Below are 18,603 nucleotides of genomic sequence, written 5' to 3' on the forward strand. Positions count from 1 at the left end.
AACTTGTACGTAGCCCGTCATGTGTGTGGTTCCTTTTTTCAAAATATGTGTTTGGCACGTCGAGGGAACCGATTTGCATCACGTGTCTTGTCAAATTAAGTGCCTGCTGCAGACGCGTCTAAAGGGTTTATGATAAGAGAGACACTCGTGTTTGCCAGATACTCACATAATCTCTTGCGTAATCAAAGTTTACTTTTAAGCGAGTGACTTGTGTGTATTTTGTGAACGTGAGCGTCTCTTTTATCATAAACTGTTTTGACGCGTGTGCAGCAGGCACTTATTTTGACAAACACATGATGCACATGGTTTACATGATGCAACAAACACATATTTTGAAAAGACGAGCAACACACGAAACTCCGAATACTTATTTTGACTTTGCGCCCCTCGGAAGAGCAGTCACCACCTGCCATTGGTCATTTTGTGAAATGTCACTGACCCCATAGGAATACATATACATTTTTATATATTCATAATTCTAATATAAGTTCAGTTCAATTTATTTGTCATTGTTAAAAATATTGACAAAATGTTGATAGAGCAAAACAGATTGTTCACCTATTTACCTTATCAATGTACAATTTATCTCCCCTTACATCATGCATTACTTGATTTAAATGAATCTTCAAAAATCTTGACATATATCATTGGAAAGCTCCAAGAATGTAGTTTTCATATTTTAAAACCTTTTAGCAGTAATAATGATGCAGTGACAGTAATTTATTAATTCATGACAAGAGTATGCAACAAACCAATGACACCTAGTGGCCTTTGTTGGTAAAACCACTAATAGTGTGACAAAAACCTATTTTTTTCTATTTTAACCTGACATGTGGTTCAGAACTAGTTGAGACTTATGGCTTTATTTTTTTAGCATTTTGGGTGTAAACAAAATGCAAAATTTGTTTGTTTTTTAAAACCATTCCCCGCCAATTGTTTCGCAAAATGCCTCAGTAAAATTGTCTTCTAAAATATATATAAACATACAAATATATCATATGAAAGAACAGACACTCTGCTTTTAAACAAACAATAAACAAACAAAATAAGAAAAAAACCTTATCTATATTTGTTTCTCTGCTTATACACTCTTAAATATGGGTATTTTTCTTAAAAAATACAAACTGATTTAGCAAAAAGCGAAAATAATTGCATTTTTGTGAAGGAATTTGGTCAGAGATCAGATTCAGAACGATTATCAAAACATACACAGAGTTTAAAATGAATAAATAATGTTTTGGCTTCAGTTTTTTTCATAAATTGGTAAATCATAATTTTTAAGCCATCTAGTGGATAATGGTGGTATACAGATTAACATAAAAACTCATCAGGAACACGGTTTTTATGCAAATGTTTTCTCTTAATTGACGAGTATAATATAAAAATAAATGTAAACTGCTATAACAATTTTTTAATGTAATATTCCAAACACTTCAGTGAAAAACTTTTAACTTTTTTTAACGTTTCTTCTTTAAAAAGATAAAAGATTTAGCTTCTAGACCAAAGATCACATTCACCCCCCCCCCCCACATAAAGGGTGAAAGTTAAAAATGTCTCAGCTGCAAGAACATTCAGATAAATAATTTTTATAGTATTTGAACAGCTTGCTTGTGCATATGTGGTTTAACTGAAGTATTCCCTCATGTCCGTTCTGTTAATTATAGTCATCCAGCAGCCCAGTTTATAAAAAATGAGACCCGTTATTAAAAAAAAGAGGTCATATGTGCTACACGAGTAGATGCGTGAGAAGTCACAGAATAAAAACATAAGAGGTGCATGGAGACGTCTGTGACCTGACTGCTGATGTGTCGCTCAAGTGAATTCATATGAATGTTGATCCACAGTGACTTACTAATGAGTCCAACAAAAAACCCAGTCATGATTTTGACAAATTCAACTCCTGCGGCTGCTAAAAATTTCAATTTGCCTTTGGTCTATTTTCAGGAGCTCTCACATCCGCTGTCAAAACGGCTGCTGGCCATCTCAGAGATGCTTGTGAAACTCTTGAGGCTGGACTGAATTTTAATCAGGCGCCGCTTTGGACATTACAAATAGTGGCCGTTCCCGTTAGCACATTTCCTTATTACGATGCTCAAAGGGACTGTTTATACAAAAATGAAAATTGTCATTCATTCCTCCGCTCATATTCCAAAACAGTATTACTTTTTATCATCTTTCTTTGAAATGTATTAACTCGTCCTCCCTCTGAAATGTCATTTTCTTTCTCCTGGATAATTATAACCGATAGCTTTCAGGAATCTCACGCAGGTTTGCATACGATTTTTTACAATCGATTCCCAAAGGAAAACGTGGATTTCTGCTTGAGTCAACATTAATGTGAATTTTATGCTTAATAAACTAAATACTAATTCTAAAAAAAGTGCTGTAATATTTGCACACATCCAGCTAATGTTGACTGTTTGTGCGACGGCAGAAGCTTATTATTATGAAAACCACAAAGCAAATGATCTCTCTCATATCTTATCTAAATTATGCAGATTTGTGTTGCTTTTCCCCAGGGAATCTCATCTTGGACAAAAGGCACATATGCTAGTTTTATAAAAAGCATTAGACAGCTTACTAGCGCAGAAATAAGTTTGATTTATGATAGCGATAGCTTGTAAAACAGCACTTAGGATCAAGTTGGTGATCGCATATACGTGTCAGTCCTGATGTACAATTCGACCTATATGTGCATCAGTTAATCCCAGGAGGAGTTTGCTGTTGTCACGGTAACAACAGAAGCAGCTCATCTCCTGATGCGCTGACCTGTGAGAGAACACTAGCCACGCCCCCTCGATGAAGGACACGCCCACTGGCCTAGATAGTCAAAAACCAGCATCTCCCCAGATTTAGTGCTTTTCTTAAAACATGGCCTAGTTTAAATGGTTAGTTTGCCCAAAAAACAACATTCTTTCATCATTTCTTTACACATCTATAACTTTAAAAGTTTAACTTCTTTTTTAAACATTTTTTAAAGTGGCTCAAAGACATAATCATAAAAGGATTTTCATTTCCAAAATCAAATAAACTTTTCCACTTTCAAAAGCAGTGAACTTGTCATTTTGAGGCATTAATATAATTTAGATTTACATAGTGTAATAATTGTTTATGAAAAGCCAGGACCTAATGCTGATTTTGATTTATCGTGACAATTACCATGCGAGTACATGAATGATTTATTAAGTTTTGAGCGAAACACGCTATTGATTTCTATTAAATGTAATGTTCTTTCACAAATCGAACGGCTCTGTCCATTTGTCAGACGCGTTGTTAATTTTGCTAAGGTTAAAGGTGACAGCGATTGTAGATCTTTCAGTGCAGCCCATGACCTTCACACATATCTGACCTGATTTGCCCGTCCAATCTCGGCTCAAAATGAGATATATACGCTTCCACTATCGCTCTATTCCACAGATATTGATTATGTGGTGAGGTGTCAACACGGCGGTCTCACAAACATCGCCTTCCCGACCCCTCGTACCAATGCAGCATTTATCTCGGGATGTTTCTGCTGTCTCTGTTATTTTCAATTACAGCAGACCCATGGCGGTCTGTCTGCAAGTGCCAGATTGAAATACAGATACACAAATATAATATTTTCACTCACGGCTGAGGAAATCCATTGCATGTACCGCCCATCTATTCAGCTGTGAAGTTAATTATACAACCTGATATTTTCAATCCACGGCCAGACACAAAACCGCAGAGAGATTAAATCTCATACTTCAGATGTTTCTTCTCAAATGCATTTCCTAGATTTATAGTAAATATGTCTCTGAAACGATGATTTGGCTGTTATGCACAACTCTATAGGCCTACTTTTACTGTATGACCACAAACTGAATGCACTGATATATCGGTCTATAATTGGTATTGGCAGATAAAAGCATGCTTTCCTACTATCAGACATCAGCTGATTGTTTAAAAGGGGGGCGGAAAAATCAGAACTCATTCTATATGATTATTCGAGTATCTGTATCGGTAAATAAGGTTTGTTGTTTGAATGTTTCCTACAGGCTTTTAGCTTTGGTTTAAGAGTTTAGATTTAGATCTGAAAACCAGAGGTTCGACCTGAATGGATTCTGGTCTAAAAGTGTGCCACGGCCACGGGTATAATATAAGCCGAATGGACCCGCATGAATCCTTTGCAACCCCACCAAGAGAGCTTGCAACATGGTGTGGCTGTAGGTACATTTTGTAGAGCCAGACCTGTCAATCAATTCCGAATGCACATTTTGGAGTATACCTTGGTGTTGATGTCTGAGTGGTGTGTGCAGAGCTGGAGACTGCACACACGTCAGTGCCGTTTACATTTGGGTTAAAAAAAATTGCCGTTGGTAGGGCTGTCACAATGATTAAATAATCGTCTCATCGCGATGCTATTTTTAAGGAGCTGTAAGGAATTTTTTTTTTGCAGCCACTACAGACATATGGTCCAGTACTAATATGACCTTAGTAGGATTGGCTACTATTTAAAGGTGCAGTGTGTAGATTTTAGCGGCATCTAGCAGTGAGATTGTGAATTGCAACCAACGGCTCAGTCAGGGGCGTAGCAAGCTTTTTAAAAGTGTGGGGGATGGATGTATATCATTTTAAATTTGATATAAACGCACCAGAAACACGCGTATGTGCACCTGGGATGGAATTAAGCACCACACATGATACAAACACACCCTCTCTTCCTTCATAGACCTCTTTCACAAACTGTAACATTCATTTTTCATTGCTCACCTGTGAAACTTTCTGTGTCTCTCTCTCTTTAAACTGATGCCTCCAGCAACCTCATCTCCTAAACAAGGTGATAAAGGAATAAGGCTGTGGTACTAGCAAACCTTATTGAAACTTGAAAAGTAATATATTAAATTAATGCAAAAATATATAATGGTAATAGGCTACTGTTGTTTAATGTCAACATTTATCAACGTCCAGCTTTCAACTTCACTTACAGGATTTCTCTTGAAAAAGGTGTCCATCTTCTCCTGCCTCTTTCTTTTCTGTATCTTATTGATACTGCGTGACAAAAAGATAATGGTAAGCTCGATAGTGACATGGGTCTGACAGGACTGTGACTGCAAAATTTTGCTACTTGTGCCCTGAAAAGCTTTTTCTCTGGTGGTCTAAATTATGTAACAATTTACCGTTTTTACATTTAAATAATATAGGCTACACTTTTCTTTCATTGTTTGCATAAGTTACCTGTTGAAGAACTATGTCATAATTTCTCATTTTTTTCTCCTCAACAAGTACAATCATACACAACAGGTAGTATTAACAAAGTATTCAGCTAATCAACAAACAATGCTCAAAATATCAAATCGATTGCAATTTGTCCCTCATCCTCGTCAATTCCCTGCCTTCTTCATCACAGGTTATACATTGCATGCCACATTGTCTACATGACCGAATTTAGCCAGCTGCTGAACAATAACCCAATTAGCATTAGTCCCAAACACATATCAAGCTTATTCAAAAACCTCAAAAGCATAGAGTTGATTAAAGTGTTTAATAAAGTTTTTTAAACACTCATTCAAAGTAGCCTACCTGAAAAAGGGAGATGTAAATAAACAAAGTTCCCGCCTCCTCAGCGCGAGCTGACCGATCAATCTAACCCACCAAGAGAGGCGGGACTTAAGGCAGAACAGCCAATCATCAGCCGGTAACACTCAAAGCCGGCGTCATGTTTGAGAGGGGAGGGGGAGAGAATGCAGCGCAGCGCAGCAGACAGAGAGCGGCCAGAGAAACGGAGGAGCGACTTTAATAAGGCGTTCTTGCAAAACTGCATAAAAAGTGTGGGTGTTGAACCCTCTCACCGGGAAAAGTGTGGGTGTTAAAACACCCACATCCCCCACGGGTGCGACGCCCCTGGGCTCAGTCCACCATTCACCAAAACGCATAGAGAAGCTACAGTAGCCACCAAAGGACAAACATGTTGTTGTACAGTAGTGATAAAACGCACTCTGTACAGCAGTTTGTCCGTTTAGGGCTGCTGTAGAAACATGGTGGCACAAAATGGCGACTTCCATGTAAGCGGACCCACAGTGTATGTAGATAAAAATGGCTCATTCTAAGGTAATAAACACAGACAGTTCATTATGTAAGGTCTTTATACACAGCTGATAGTTATGTGTATTATATAGGGATGCACGGAAATGAAAATTCTTGGCCGAAAACCGAAAATGAGGAAAACAAGGCCGAAAAACCGAAACCCCGAAATAAATTATTATGCCAATTATTAGTACAAATGCATTCATGGCTATCACTGTGTACTAACTTTACTAGGGGTGTGTGACAGATCACAAAACTCACGGTTCAGATCACATTACAGTTTTTGAGGCACAGATCGGATTATTTTTCAGATCAGCAAAAAGGGGGTGGGGAAAATCTAATAACAAATAAAGAAATTACAAACATTTAGAAAAAAGAACAAAGCTGCACATTAATAAGGGCTAACATTAACATTAGGTACAGAAATCGAATTAAATGAGTCATAACACTGTCTTTATTGTACAAATTAAATATATTATTATTTTTAGAGCTATTGGTCTCTTTGTTAGACTTCAGTAGGTTAATTGAGGTTACTGTCTCTTTAAATAAGCAGAGACTGGTTTATGACTGTAATCTATACATACACTTAAGACATAAACAAATGTTTTTATTAGAAAAATAATACTTTGGAGATAATTTTGTTTATATGTGCCCTGTCAATAACAGAAGGATTTTACGTTCTCTTGTTTGCGTCTCACTCGTGTGTGCACTATTGAGGGCACTTAAACGCGCGTGCACACAGAGAACGAAGGCGAATCCCAAACAGCGCAGCATAAAAACGTTACGTTGTTTTTCATTGCTTTATTCGGCACATGTATGTTAATGGACTATACAGTATGAGACACATTTGCGCGACTCTCTCTAAAGTTTACACATCAAGAGTTCTGATCTTTGAAGGGCATACTCACTATGATGATCACGTCTGGACCGGACACAACCGCATGTGCCTCTGTGTGTACTTTAGCGCCTTTTTGCGGTTAAATACATCCATGCCGCATACATGTTGCTTCAGACAAGCACGTGCAGGTCGCGGTTTCTGTTTGCGTCATCACAACATTTCAGCCGTATTGTTTCGGTGATAAAAGTTTCGGTGGCCGAATATTCGGTGCATCCCTAGTATTATATTGCATTTCTGTCACGGGATCCTTCTAAAAGTTACACACTGCACCTTTAAGGCCTTTTCTGGACAAGTCAGTTTATTTTTATTGCATTTTTATTTTCAGTTATTTTTCAGACACTTTCTTATGAAGAATTTTTAGTTTTTGAAAGATATAATCATTAAATAATTACCTTGAAATATGTGTTATGTGTATTAATATTTACTGCCAGGTAAACCTTGCAAAAGATTTAATTTAAATAATCACAACATTGAAACAAAAAATCTATGAGACTTGAACGTAAAAGCAATAAAAGACAATTAATCGTCATAATTTATTAGGCAATTAACCGTCAGCCAAATTTTATAATCGTGAAAGCCCTAGCTGTTGGGTCGATCTAATTTTCTCCTATTTTTCTTTGGTTTGTCTCAGGTTGTAAAAAGAAATCATTTATGAATGTTGGGTTCGGGTAAAAAGTGATTTTGTTCATTTTGGGTCGGGTACATTTCTTTGGACCCGAGAAAACCTCTAGTTTGAGATGCTGTCTATGTAGGAACCACACTATAAGCAGAGCATCTCTCTCTCATCGCAGACGGTTGGCGGCTCTTAATTTGCCGTGAGTAATGTGATCTGCGCGCGCTGCACTTTTAATTGAATAACACTGCTTAATTAGCACAGGATGTGTACCCATAATGGACGCCTCCAGCGATGATGAGTTAAAGGGGGTGAAAGTTGACTCCGCCCCCTCTCTCTATAAACAATGTGCAATTTACTCCCTCACGGCTCCACCCAGATCATGCAAAGGTTTTGTGATGTCATAAAGGCTTTAATGACATCACTGATATGTTTTGCACAGATATCCATCGCTGCAGTTTCTCGTTATAACATGCAGATGTGGCTAATATGAGCATGCACGGTTTGTTTTGATCGTAAACACATGAAGATCAGCAGTAAGGAGATATATAAAGAGATCTGTGTGTGTGTGTGTGTTTGTGTAGTGGGGGTTGAAACTGCTTGTTAAGAGTCTCTCTGTGTGATGTGATGTATGGTGTGTGTGTGTGTGTGTGTGTGTGTGTGTGTGTGTGTGTGTGTGTGTGTGTGATGTGATGTATGGTGTGTGTGTGTGTGTGTGTGTGTGTGTGTGTGTGTGTGTGTGTTGAGTGAATGAGTCCCCACAGTCAGGGGTTACACAGAATAAAAGAATATCAATGAGGCAAATGAGAGGCAACAGATGCCGAGACACAGAGACAAAGAGAGAGAGAGAGAGAGAGAGACACCGGGAGACACAAAATAAAGACAGCAGATATACACAACTCGTACAACTCTCAAGAACATATCCAGGTCAAATTTTACCCTAAACAAATAACAGAAGAAAGAATTACATGACAATAAAAACAGACTATTTTCTTTGTAAAAGAAAGTCACAAACAGAACAAATCATAAACAATAAAGGTTTCCTGTGTGCGTTTTACAGTATACACACACACACACACATACACACACACACACACAATACAACAGACATTACACAACAGATACAATATACAATACAACATACAGCGGCACTTACAAAATCTTTACAAAAATACATGACAGACTATTTTAATATTGACTGTAGGAGCTATGAAACTGACTATGGTCCATGTTTATTAAATGTACTGTAAACTGCAAAATATAATTTGATGTAATAAATAACAGAGGGTGTGTTTGTTTCTAATATAGACTTTCCTTCATGTTCAGTGTCAGCGTTTGTTCAGAGAGTAAAGCAGAGATTGACACTGAGCCGATCAGTAGCCTATAAGAACATAATAATAGTACTTACAAATCTAACACACACACACACACACACACGCACGCACACTGAATGAGAGCAGACAGGTCAAGTCTTCTCACAGGTGTAAACAATAATTTCACATGACGGAGCTGAAACATCACACAAACACTGAGTGAGCGAGCGAGAGAGAGACCCCTCATGGGGGCAACTGAGGAGACCCTTCTGGTGTCTTTATCTGACTGTACAACAGCGCCACCCATCTGTGTGAGGAACCCATCTCTGCTTCATGATTACACAATTAACATTATCATGAATAATTAAAGAGCAATTAAAGAGACTGACACTGATGACAACTGAACACCTAATACATGAATAGATTATTTATAAGATTTACAGAAGGTTTTATAAATGTATTTACATTTATGTATCTGCCAGACGCTTTCACCCAGTGACTTACAGTCAATTCAAGCGATACATTTTAATCATTATCTGTGATCCCTGGGAATCAAACCCATCACCTCTGTGTTGCTAACAAAATGCTTTACCAAGCGAGCGTTTTTGAATATTAAAATGTAGAAATAATTGTTATTTCAGCGGATTAGTCAACTGCTTTGCTGTCTACATCAACAGCATCCCAACAGAAATGAAATACACATCATACATGACTAAAGTGTATTCCTTATTACATTTCTCCTCATCTTCTCCGGTCACTTACCGTCACTTATATATTCTTGTGAATTATGAACAAAAATTATAATTGTAAATTATGAAGCCAAAAATCCTGAAATTTTGTTGCAATAATTCCAATAAAGTTGCTGCAAATGAGATGACTTCTCAGATTTTCTATTTGTAAAATTAATTTTTTTTTAAATGAAAGTCCATTATATCAGTGGATCTCAAACTTTTTGGTGTGCAGCCTCCCTTGTCTATGGTGCATCCGTTCGTGGCCCCCAAGAAAATTTATGACAAAACATTACAAAACTTAAAATTTGTCTATAGTTATAATCCAAATAGTAAGTTAAAATCACAAAAAAAGGAAGTTTGTGTTACTTTTAGTGGTTTTACCAATAACATCCACTAGGTGTCATTGGTTTTCTGCATACTCTTGTGACAAATTAATAAATTACTGTCACTGCATTATTATTACTGCTAAAACCTTTTGAAATATGAGAACTACATCCTTAGAGCTTATAGTTTGTCAACATTTTTGGAGATTTATAATAGGATATAGTGTTATGAATATATCAAATTAATATGCAACGATGTATTGTTTTTCATGATCAGATAAAAGTCCACATGCAAACACTGAAGTAAAGGTAGGTGTCCCGGTGGCGGGACAGGGACATTTAGCAGGATTATCAATGTTTAAGGCACACTCCTATCATAAATCAATTGCTTACTCTCACTACATAATTGTATTTATTTTATAAAATGCCCTGGGACCATCTTAGGGGCCCCCAATTTGAGAACCACTGCATTAGACTGTGCTTCTTCAGGCCTGAGAGATGATCTTCTACATCAGTATGTGAACACAGATGCTTTTAGCCTAATTTCATGCACCATCGGATTCTGATATGTGAGAATATAATTCATAACGCAATGCAATGCATGTTTCATTCATAGAAGAATAAACCTGAACCGTCTTCATCTACCACCACAGCGAAGCCTGACTAGCTTACTGTAATAACATCCATCACTTATGTATTTGCAAACGTTTAAATATGCACCACACAGATGTTTAAATCTATTGGACCTCCATCTGTAAAACAACCCTCTTCAATTTCAGCAAAAGCATCATTTTTTTTCCAAAGAGCAAGTGTTTGCAGATACAGTAGCTGTAAACTGGATGTTATTTTGATTGTTGCAATAATATAATGTAATGATGCAATTCCTGTTTTCAGCCAATCAGATAGTGAGAGGGAAAGGTGTATTTGAAGGATTCGGGGTATTTGAGAAATAACTCAACCTTAATCTGGCCTGAATGTCACCGGTTCTGTTTTAGACAGAAGCTTCGGGTCTTTGCTTGAACGGATACGTCTGAGATGAGAACAAATGTGCTACAAGACCCCGAGGCATCACTTAATACACCGTCTGTCTCCGTCAGATTTTGACTGATATTTAGAGTTGGCAATTCTGTCGACTGACCTTGAATATTGACAGCACTTTCTCTCCAACTTAACGTGCTTATTCTTTACGTCAGAGTTTATATCATACTCAAATTAAGTACATATAATGGTATTTTATATCATATAATATTTTGTCTCCCCAGGTGTGTCTTGTTATCCTGTTCAACCAGGGGTACAGCGAGTACGGAAAGTATAGAGGGTATGCATGTGACGTCACCTTCGGCGAAAGTGACAGCGGTTACGCCCACTGAGTGGCAAAAAGTCTGAGTGACAGTATAAGCATAACGCGTCTAAAATGCGAAAAGTAGTTGTGATCAACTGTGCTAACAGATTCAACTAAATTTGGAGCAGACATTTTCCAGATGGCAAAACACTCAAAGGAGAAGTAAATCAGTAGCCATATGTCAGGTATGTAAAATTTGGAGATAAAAATCCTATAAAAAAGTACACCAATGAATACTCTTATTCTGTGCAAAGTTTTGTCAGTGAGTCTTCATTAAAAACATCCATTATGATGAGCCATGAGTTCTACAAGGGTGGGATGGTTTAATAGTGTTAGGCAAGACAAACATATATATCAAGAAAAGCATCTAACCATATGTCATTCTCCACAGTGGTTGTTTGGCCAGTTGTTAGGGTCAATGTTAAAGCCAACCAAGTTCAATTTAAGCTGATAATAGTCAGTTTTACTGGCGTTTTTTGCAGCAGCCGCTATAAAAAACAGCCATTTTGTTGAATGTTTTGCCACTCAACAGGGCGAACTCTGGCGTGGTTACGTGGAAAAGTGACGTTGTTGCATACCATCTATTTAGTCCCCTTTAAATTTTTCACTCTTTATTTCATTGCAGCCATTTGCTAAAATCTAAAAAGTTTATTTTATTTCTCAATAATGTAAACTCAGCAACCCATCTTAACAGAAAAAAACTTTTTGCAAATGTATTAAAAAAAACTGAAATATCACATGGTCATAAGTATTCAGACCCTTTGCTCATATTTAACTCACATGCTGTCCATATCTTCTGATCCTCCTTCATTGGAGTGTTTAATGAAACTGATTGGACTTGATTAGAAAAGAGACACACCTGTCTATATAAGACCTTACAGCTCACAGTGCATGTCAAAGCAAATGAGAATCAAGAGGTCGAAGGAGCTCAGAGACAGAATTGTGGCAACGCACGGATCTGGCCAAGAATTTCTGCAGCACTTAAAGAGAGCACAGTGGCCTCCATAATCCTTAAATGGAAGAAGTTTTGGACTACCAGACCTCTCCTAGACCTGGCCGTCCAGCCAAACTGAGCAATCGTGGAAGAAGAGCCTTAGTGAGAGAGGAAAAGAAGAACCCAAAGATCACAGTGGCTGAGCTCCAGAGATGCAGTATAGGGAGATGGGAGAAAGTTTCAGAAAGTCAACAATCATTACAGCCCTCAACCATTCGCAAGTACAAGACATATGAACGAGTTTCCCAAAAAACACACGAAGGACTCCCAGACTATAAGAAATAAGATCCTCTGGTCTGATGAGACCAAGATTGAACTTTTGGCATTGAGTCCAAGCGGTATGTGAGGAGAAAACCAGGCACTGCGTCATCACCTGCCCAATACAATCCAAACATGATGGGTGGCAGCTCATGCTATGGGGGTGTTTTTCAGCTGCAGGGACAGGACGACTAATTGCAATTGAAGGAAATATGAATGCGGCCAAGTACAGATATATCCTGGAAAAAAACCTCTTCCAGAGCGCTCTGGACCTCAGACTGGGCCGAAGGTTCACCTTTCAACAAGACAATGACCCTAAACACACAGCTAAAATAACAAAGGAACAACTCCGTGACCATTCTTGACTGACCCAGCCAGAGTCTTGGCCTAAACCCAATTGAGCATCTCTGGAGAGACCTGAAAATGGCGGTCCACCAACATTCACCATCCAACCTGATGGAACTGGAAGAGATCTGCAAGGAAAAATGTCAGAGGATCCCCAAATCCAGGTGGGAAAAACTTGTTGCATCATTCTCAAGAAGACTCATGGCTGTACTAGCTCAAAAGTGTGCTTCTACTTAAGTCTCAATACTTATGACCATGTGCTTTCAGTTTTTCTTTAATAAATATGCAAACATTTCTACAATCTGTCAAGATGGGGTGCTGAGTGTACATTAATGAGAAATGGCTGCAATGAAATAAAGAGTGAAAAATGTAAAGGGATCTGAATTACTTATAGCCTAGTGTTTCAGTTGTCCTTGGTCAGTCTTTGTTGATGTACTGTGTTGGTTCTCTGTGCCTTGGATTATGTTATTTCTGTGTTATCTACTTTGTTTTATGTTTTTATTTAATAAATGTCTGCATGTCCCTCCAACCAACGTTGAACCAAGCATGAACCAAGATTAATAAATGCTGTAGAAGTATTGCTCATTGTTAGTTAATGCATTAACTAATCTTAAGAAATACAACCTTATTGTAAATTGTTACCAATATTTTTATAAAAATATTTAGATCATATTTCTACGGAGCCCCCAAGGGGAGCAAAAATTAAATTTTAATTTTGCATGAAACTACCACGTGTGCACGTGAAACTACGGCTTCATGTGAGCACATGATTTTAACAAAATTTTTGATTTTTTTACTCCAATGTCAGCTTAGGGGCTCGGTATATTTCACATCATAGTTGTACAAAATAAACTAACTTACAGAACTGAGTAAATATATAATTAATTGAAATAATGACAATGTAAAAAAAACAGATGAGAAATTAACTTTTAAGGCAATACCTTCAAAAAAAATGTTGTAGTAAAATAATGCAGCCTGCCAAGTGTGTTTAGAAATGAAGACAATCCCAGAATGCATTGCAGTGAAAAGAGAAATCAAACATTCATGGCAGAAGCAGCGAGTTACTTCACTCCAAATATCATTCAATGTCTAAAACTACGCTGCAAAAGTTCATCTAATTAAAAAAAAAATCTATTATTTAACAAAGATGTCTGTAATTTGTAATCCAGTGTTATCAATCTCCTCTCGTCGTCTTTGTGTATTTTATTATTTAAAACTAAAGATTTTTCACTCTTTACTGTGTTGGAGGCGATCAAACCGATCTTAGATCTAATAATCAATACTTCTGGCAGAGGTTTAATGGTGAGAAACGATCAACAGGATTGCTGTGTTAGCGGTCGAATAACCTTCAGATGATGCATGGAGGTCAGACGGCTCACACGAACACTTCATCTCACGGAGAAACGAGTGAAAGCTGCCCGCGGGACCGGACGTTAGATGGCGAATCAAAGCGTAAGTGAGACATCCATCTTGTCACGTGAAATCGAGCCGAAACGCCGGATGACTGACCGTACGCACAAAGTGCTGATCTGAAATCATTCATCCTCAGATGCCATAATGCAGAACAGACTGTAGACACTGACCCCGGATCAGTGCTTAAATGGGTTTAGATCAGGGAAATGAAAGAGAACGTCGATTCAATCACATCAGTCATTTAAGAGGACGAGGAACACGGCAGCAGATCTGTTCTCATTCGAAGCCCTTTTCATTTTCTCCAAATTTCAGAGTTAAGTTTTCATGAACGTCTGCATTCATCTGACAGAGCTTCATACTTAAATACTCTCACCTCATTTTCACACCGTTCAGCTCCATTTACACAAACACGATGAAAGAAATTGTGTTTTACTCACAATTTTAAAGTTTTGAGAAAAAACACATGCCGAATAAATAATACAATAAATGGATAATAACACACAATCCTCACCTGATCCCCTCAATAACAAACATCAAGTAAAGGTATTATAGTCTTATTCAAGAATAAATGATGAATCTGTCAGTGAATAATCCATTTAATCATCATTTAAACAGACAGTCTTGCCCAAAAATCAGTGAATGAACCAATGTTGGACTAGTAGGGGAATAAAATACAACTTAGGCTATAGGCACCTCTGAATATCAAATTAAATAAAGCATTTAAACATAAAAAAATGACTTCACAGACAGAAATTATTGTTATGATATTTTAATAAAACAAGGACTTGGTATAAACCCTATATTTCCTTAACAATAAAACTTGTCTTTAGGAAGGGGTCTTCAACCACTCATCCTCGAATTTAAAATTGTAAATATGATGCAGGCCAAACTTTTTACCTTTTAATATATTTATACCCGTAATGGGGCAGTTTCCCGGACGGGGATTAGACTAGTCCTAGACTGAAATAAATGTAAGAGCTGTCCAAATCAACTTGCACTGGAATCTCAAAATGCACACAAGTAATGTTTTTAGTAAGGCATGTTTGTTAAAACTAGTTATATTTCCTAATTAAACTAAGGCCTAGTCCTTGTTAATCCCTGTGCGGAAAACAACCCCTATATGTTATAACCTACGTTGTTTTTGTTACTTTTTGTTATAGGTCATATATTAAAAAACATGCATTTTCCAAAAAGTTGCACAAATCTTGTATCTAGCTTTTTGCCTTTTAATTAACTGAAAAATGCTGTTTAACATTGCAAGAGCCAAATGATAATAGTTTAACTATGAACATTGGCATTGCACACACAAAAGTGCAAGTGTAAATAATCAACACATGTATTCAGTACATTTCAAGTATCCACAACGTATACAATAGCCTGTAGTCTTCTCCTAATGACGTGAATTAAACTTTGTTTTCTTTTTTAATATTTTAAAGATATATTGACTAAACCGCCTTTCCATTGAAAACTACATTCAGACACGGCTGTCAGAGTTCGCCCCCTAGTGGCAGTCGTAATAATTTCAGTTTAATCATAAATCCTTGACATCATGAGAGAGAAGCTCATTCCAGCGCAACAGCCTTTAATCTACGAATAAATATTTATTAATAGTTTACAAAGGATTCAAGTGTTACTGATAAAGTTGAACAAAAAAGGATTCATAATTTTTACCTTGCACACATTATTTTGATTGAAACACACTGAAATACATCACTTCCGGATGACATATCACATGCGGTGTAGTCGCACGTTTATTTTTTATGCATCCAAAAAAACTCAAGTTGGATCCGAAAATTACGCACCTGCAGATGGTTGGCACACCACGCCAGTTTATCAGCCGTCATTTGTCACGTACAGTGGAAAGCTGGCTTTAAAGTAACCTTGCTGATTTTAAATTGGACAAATATGACCGGCGGGCCAGATAAAGATTATTGGAGTTGACTAGCCCTAATTCAATTTCAATCCCAATGTGAAAAACTTAAGCAAGTGAAGAACAAAACCATTCAAACATGTTGATTTGTTCGTGACAGACGTGTGCGTTATCTTACCCCATCCGTCCGTTCATGAGCAGAAAGAGATTGTAGATGTGAGAGAAGACGAACAGCGAGAGAATCGTGCTGAAGAACATCGTCATCCACGAGCCGTGGTCTTCACGAAACATCTTTAGACGCAGGAGACGACCTGAGAAACAAGAGAGAAACTTTATTTTACAGCCTGAAGAAAAACTCCCCTCCTCGAGGTTCTGGGTGGCTGCTATATGATGGCTAGAAGAACACGGTCGGTAAAGTCATGAGGTGTTTGTGATCATTAGGTCGTATCGCTCACATTCACTCATTCAGACGCTCAAGAGTCAGTCATTAAACTTGCATGCAGTAACAATCACTACAACCCATCATCATTTCTGCTGATTAAACTCACTGTCGTTTATTACGGGTCGCTTTCTGAACCCAACGAACCCACCAGGTTCACGCAGGCCGCTGTAATTGATTCACAGAAGATTTTCTGAACGCGCTTTGATTTCCTCAAGAGAGGAGGATTATTGCAGCAGTTCAATTCATGACCTGCGAGGATATATGTATTATTTTCTTCACCTCAGCGATCAAATGACAGTATAAAACATCTCTCTTTGTCTTTTTCGCTCTTTGCAAGCACCAGATTGATTCAGATGTCTGCGGATCTGCTCTGAATATCTAATCGTGTCCTTCAACATCTCCTCTGAACACAAGAACTTTTCAGGTAATCTGGTGCCATGTGACTTAAGGTGAAGATTTTCCCTTAATGCATCATCATACCACCACCATATCAACCGAAATGAAGCCTTGTGTCTGACGCTGGCATGACAAAAGAATCTTGTGGAGAGATTTGTATTACAACTTTAATGCCCACATATGGAACTCGGCTGGTTTTGAAACCGACTCAAGGTTAACTAAATTTAGTTTTACATGATATCGTTCACCTTAAAAGATTGGATGATCTCCTGATTTGGTGCATGCTGTGTAAGATCACATGTTTAATATAATTGTAAACTTTTACATCTATAACATCCTTAGATTCATAATAACCAATCTATATAGTGTTTACCCCTTAACTGAAGTTTGGGGTGGTGAAAAGGTGATGTACACCTTTAAATTAATTTAACTCTGGTCTAAAAGCAAACCAAAGCATTTTAACACAACTAAAAATGCCGAATGTAGGCGCTTGCCAGCTTTTTTCAGATGAGCACTTTGGTTGATATGATACTTCTGCTTTGTTTTAGTTTTTAAAGGATTTGCCGGTTGGTTGATATTGTGATATTTGTCCCACCCCTCCTCCACTGTGATTGGACGGCCGAGTGAGAAGTGACATTGACGAGCTGAGCGTTTCACCCAACGTTGAATATTTTTCAACTCTCGGCGCTAAGCGCAGACAAAGCTGCTGGTGTTTTTGAAAAGTGTGGCTCTTCCATTGAAACAATTGAAAACAATCTTGGTCTTGTTTTAAAGAAGACACGTTAAAGTTTTTCATGGAAGTGTCTGGAGGTGAAAATATGAAAAACATTGTTATTGCAGTTTACATTTATTGAAATAAATAAAAATAATGCAATAAAGTATATATTTTATACATAAAATTCACAAATTTGAGGCGTTACACTTTTAGTGGTTTTGCCAACAACAGCCACTAGGTGTCGTTGGTTTGCTACTCTTGTCACAAATTAATAAATTACTGTCACTGCATTATTATTCTTACTGCTAAAATGTTTAGAAATATGAAAACTACATTCTTAGACCTTTCCGATGATATATAGTTTGTCGTGATAGATAAAAATGTGCATGATAAATACTGAAGTTAACTCAGGTGTCCTGCTCACGGCACAGCGCCGGTTTAAGATCGAGTCGTTTCAAACCTCACTCTGAAAGTTGCATTGTGTTTTCATAGCACAACAAACTCATTCATCTCCAAAGATCAAAGACAATTCAATTTCTCATGATGTCTGTTTGTCACTGTTAGATGTTCCAGTGATGCAGAATAATATTCAGTTACTTCCCAGATATTTATGAATCATCAAGAAGTCTCTTCTCAAAGTGAATTATTTATCTTCATAACCCTTTCTTAATGTTGCATCAGGTCTTGCCGGACAGAAAAATCTGATTTAAGGGCCGTGGAAAGTGTAATTCGGCTAAATGAAAATATTTCAGTCTGGAAATCAGTCTGGCGCCACGTCAACACACGCGTTTGTGATGCATCAGAGTCTCTGTAGTTTGTTTTCTCTGCACTAACGTGTTTGTTTAGCAGCTGATGGTTCATTTCTCAGCTGTTTTATGGCTTTTGGAAGCGTTCCTCCCCAG

The 18,603-nt window shown here is 37.5% G+C and overlaps 1 protein-coding gene across 2 annotated transcripts in view; it reads right to left on the reverse strand.

The window, feature by feature from the left end:
* tmem117 (transmembrane protein 117) overlaps nucleotides 1-18,603 on the reverse strand; it is a 50,042-nt gene that overhangs the window by 16,087 nt on the left and 15,352 nt on the right. For both annotated transcript variants that reach the window (XM_065277370.2, XM_065277369.2), the window contains exon 3: nucleotides 16,327-16,459. In XM_065277370.2, the coding sequence (XP_065133442.1) occupies nucleotides 16,327-16,459 (133 nt within the window). The remainder of the gene's footprint in view (nucleotides 1-16,326; nucleotides 16,460-18,603) is intronic.

Source organism: Paramisgurnus dabryanus, chromosome 23 (genome assembly GCF_030506205.2).
Source record: "Paramisgurnus dabryanus chromosome 23, PD_genome_1.1, whole genome shotgun sequence".
NCBI classification, from domain to species: Eukaryota; Metazoa; Chordata; class Actinopteri; order Cypriniformes; family Cobitidae; genus Paramisgurnus; species Paramisgurnus dabryanus.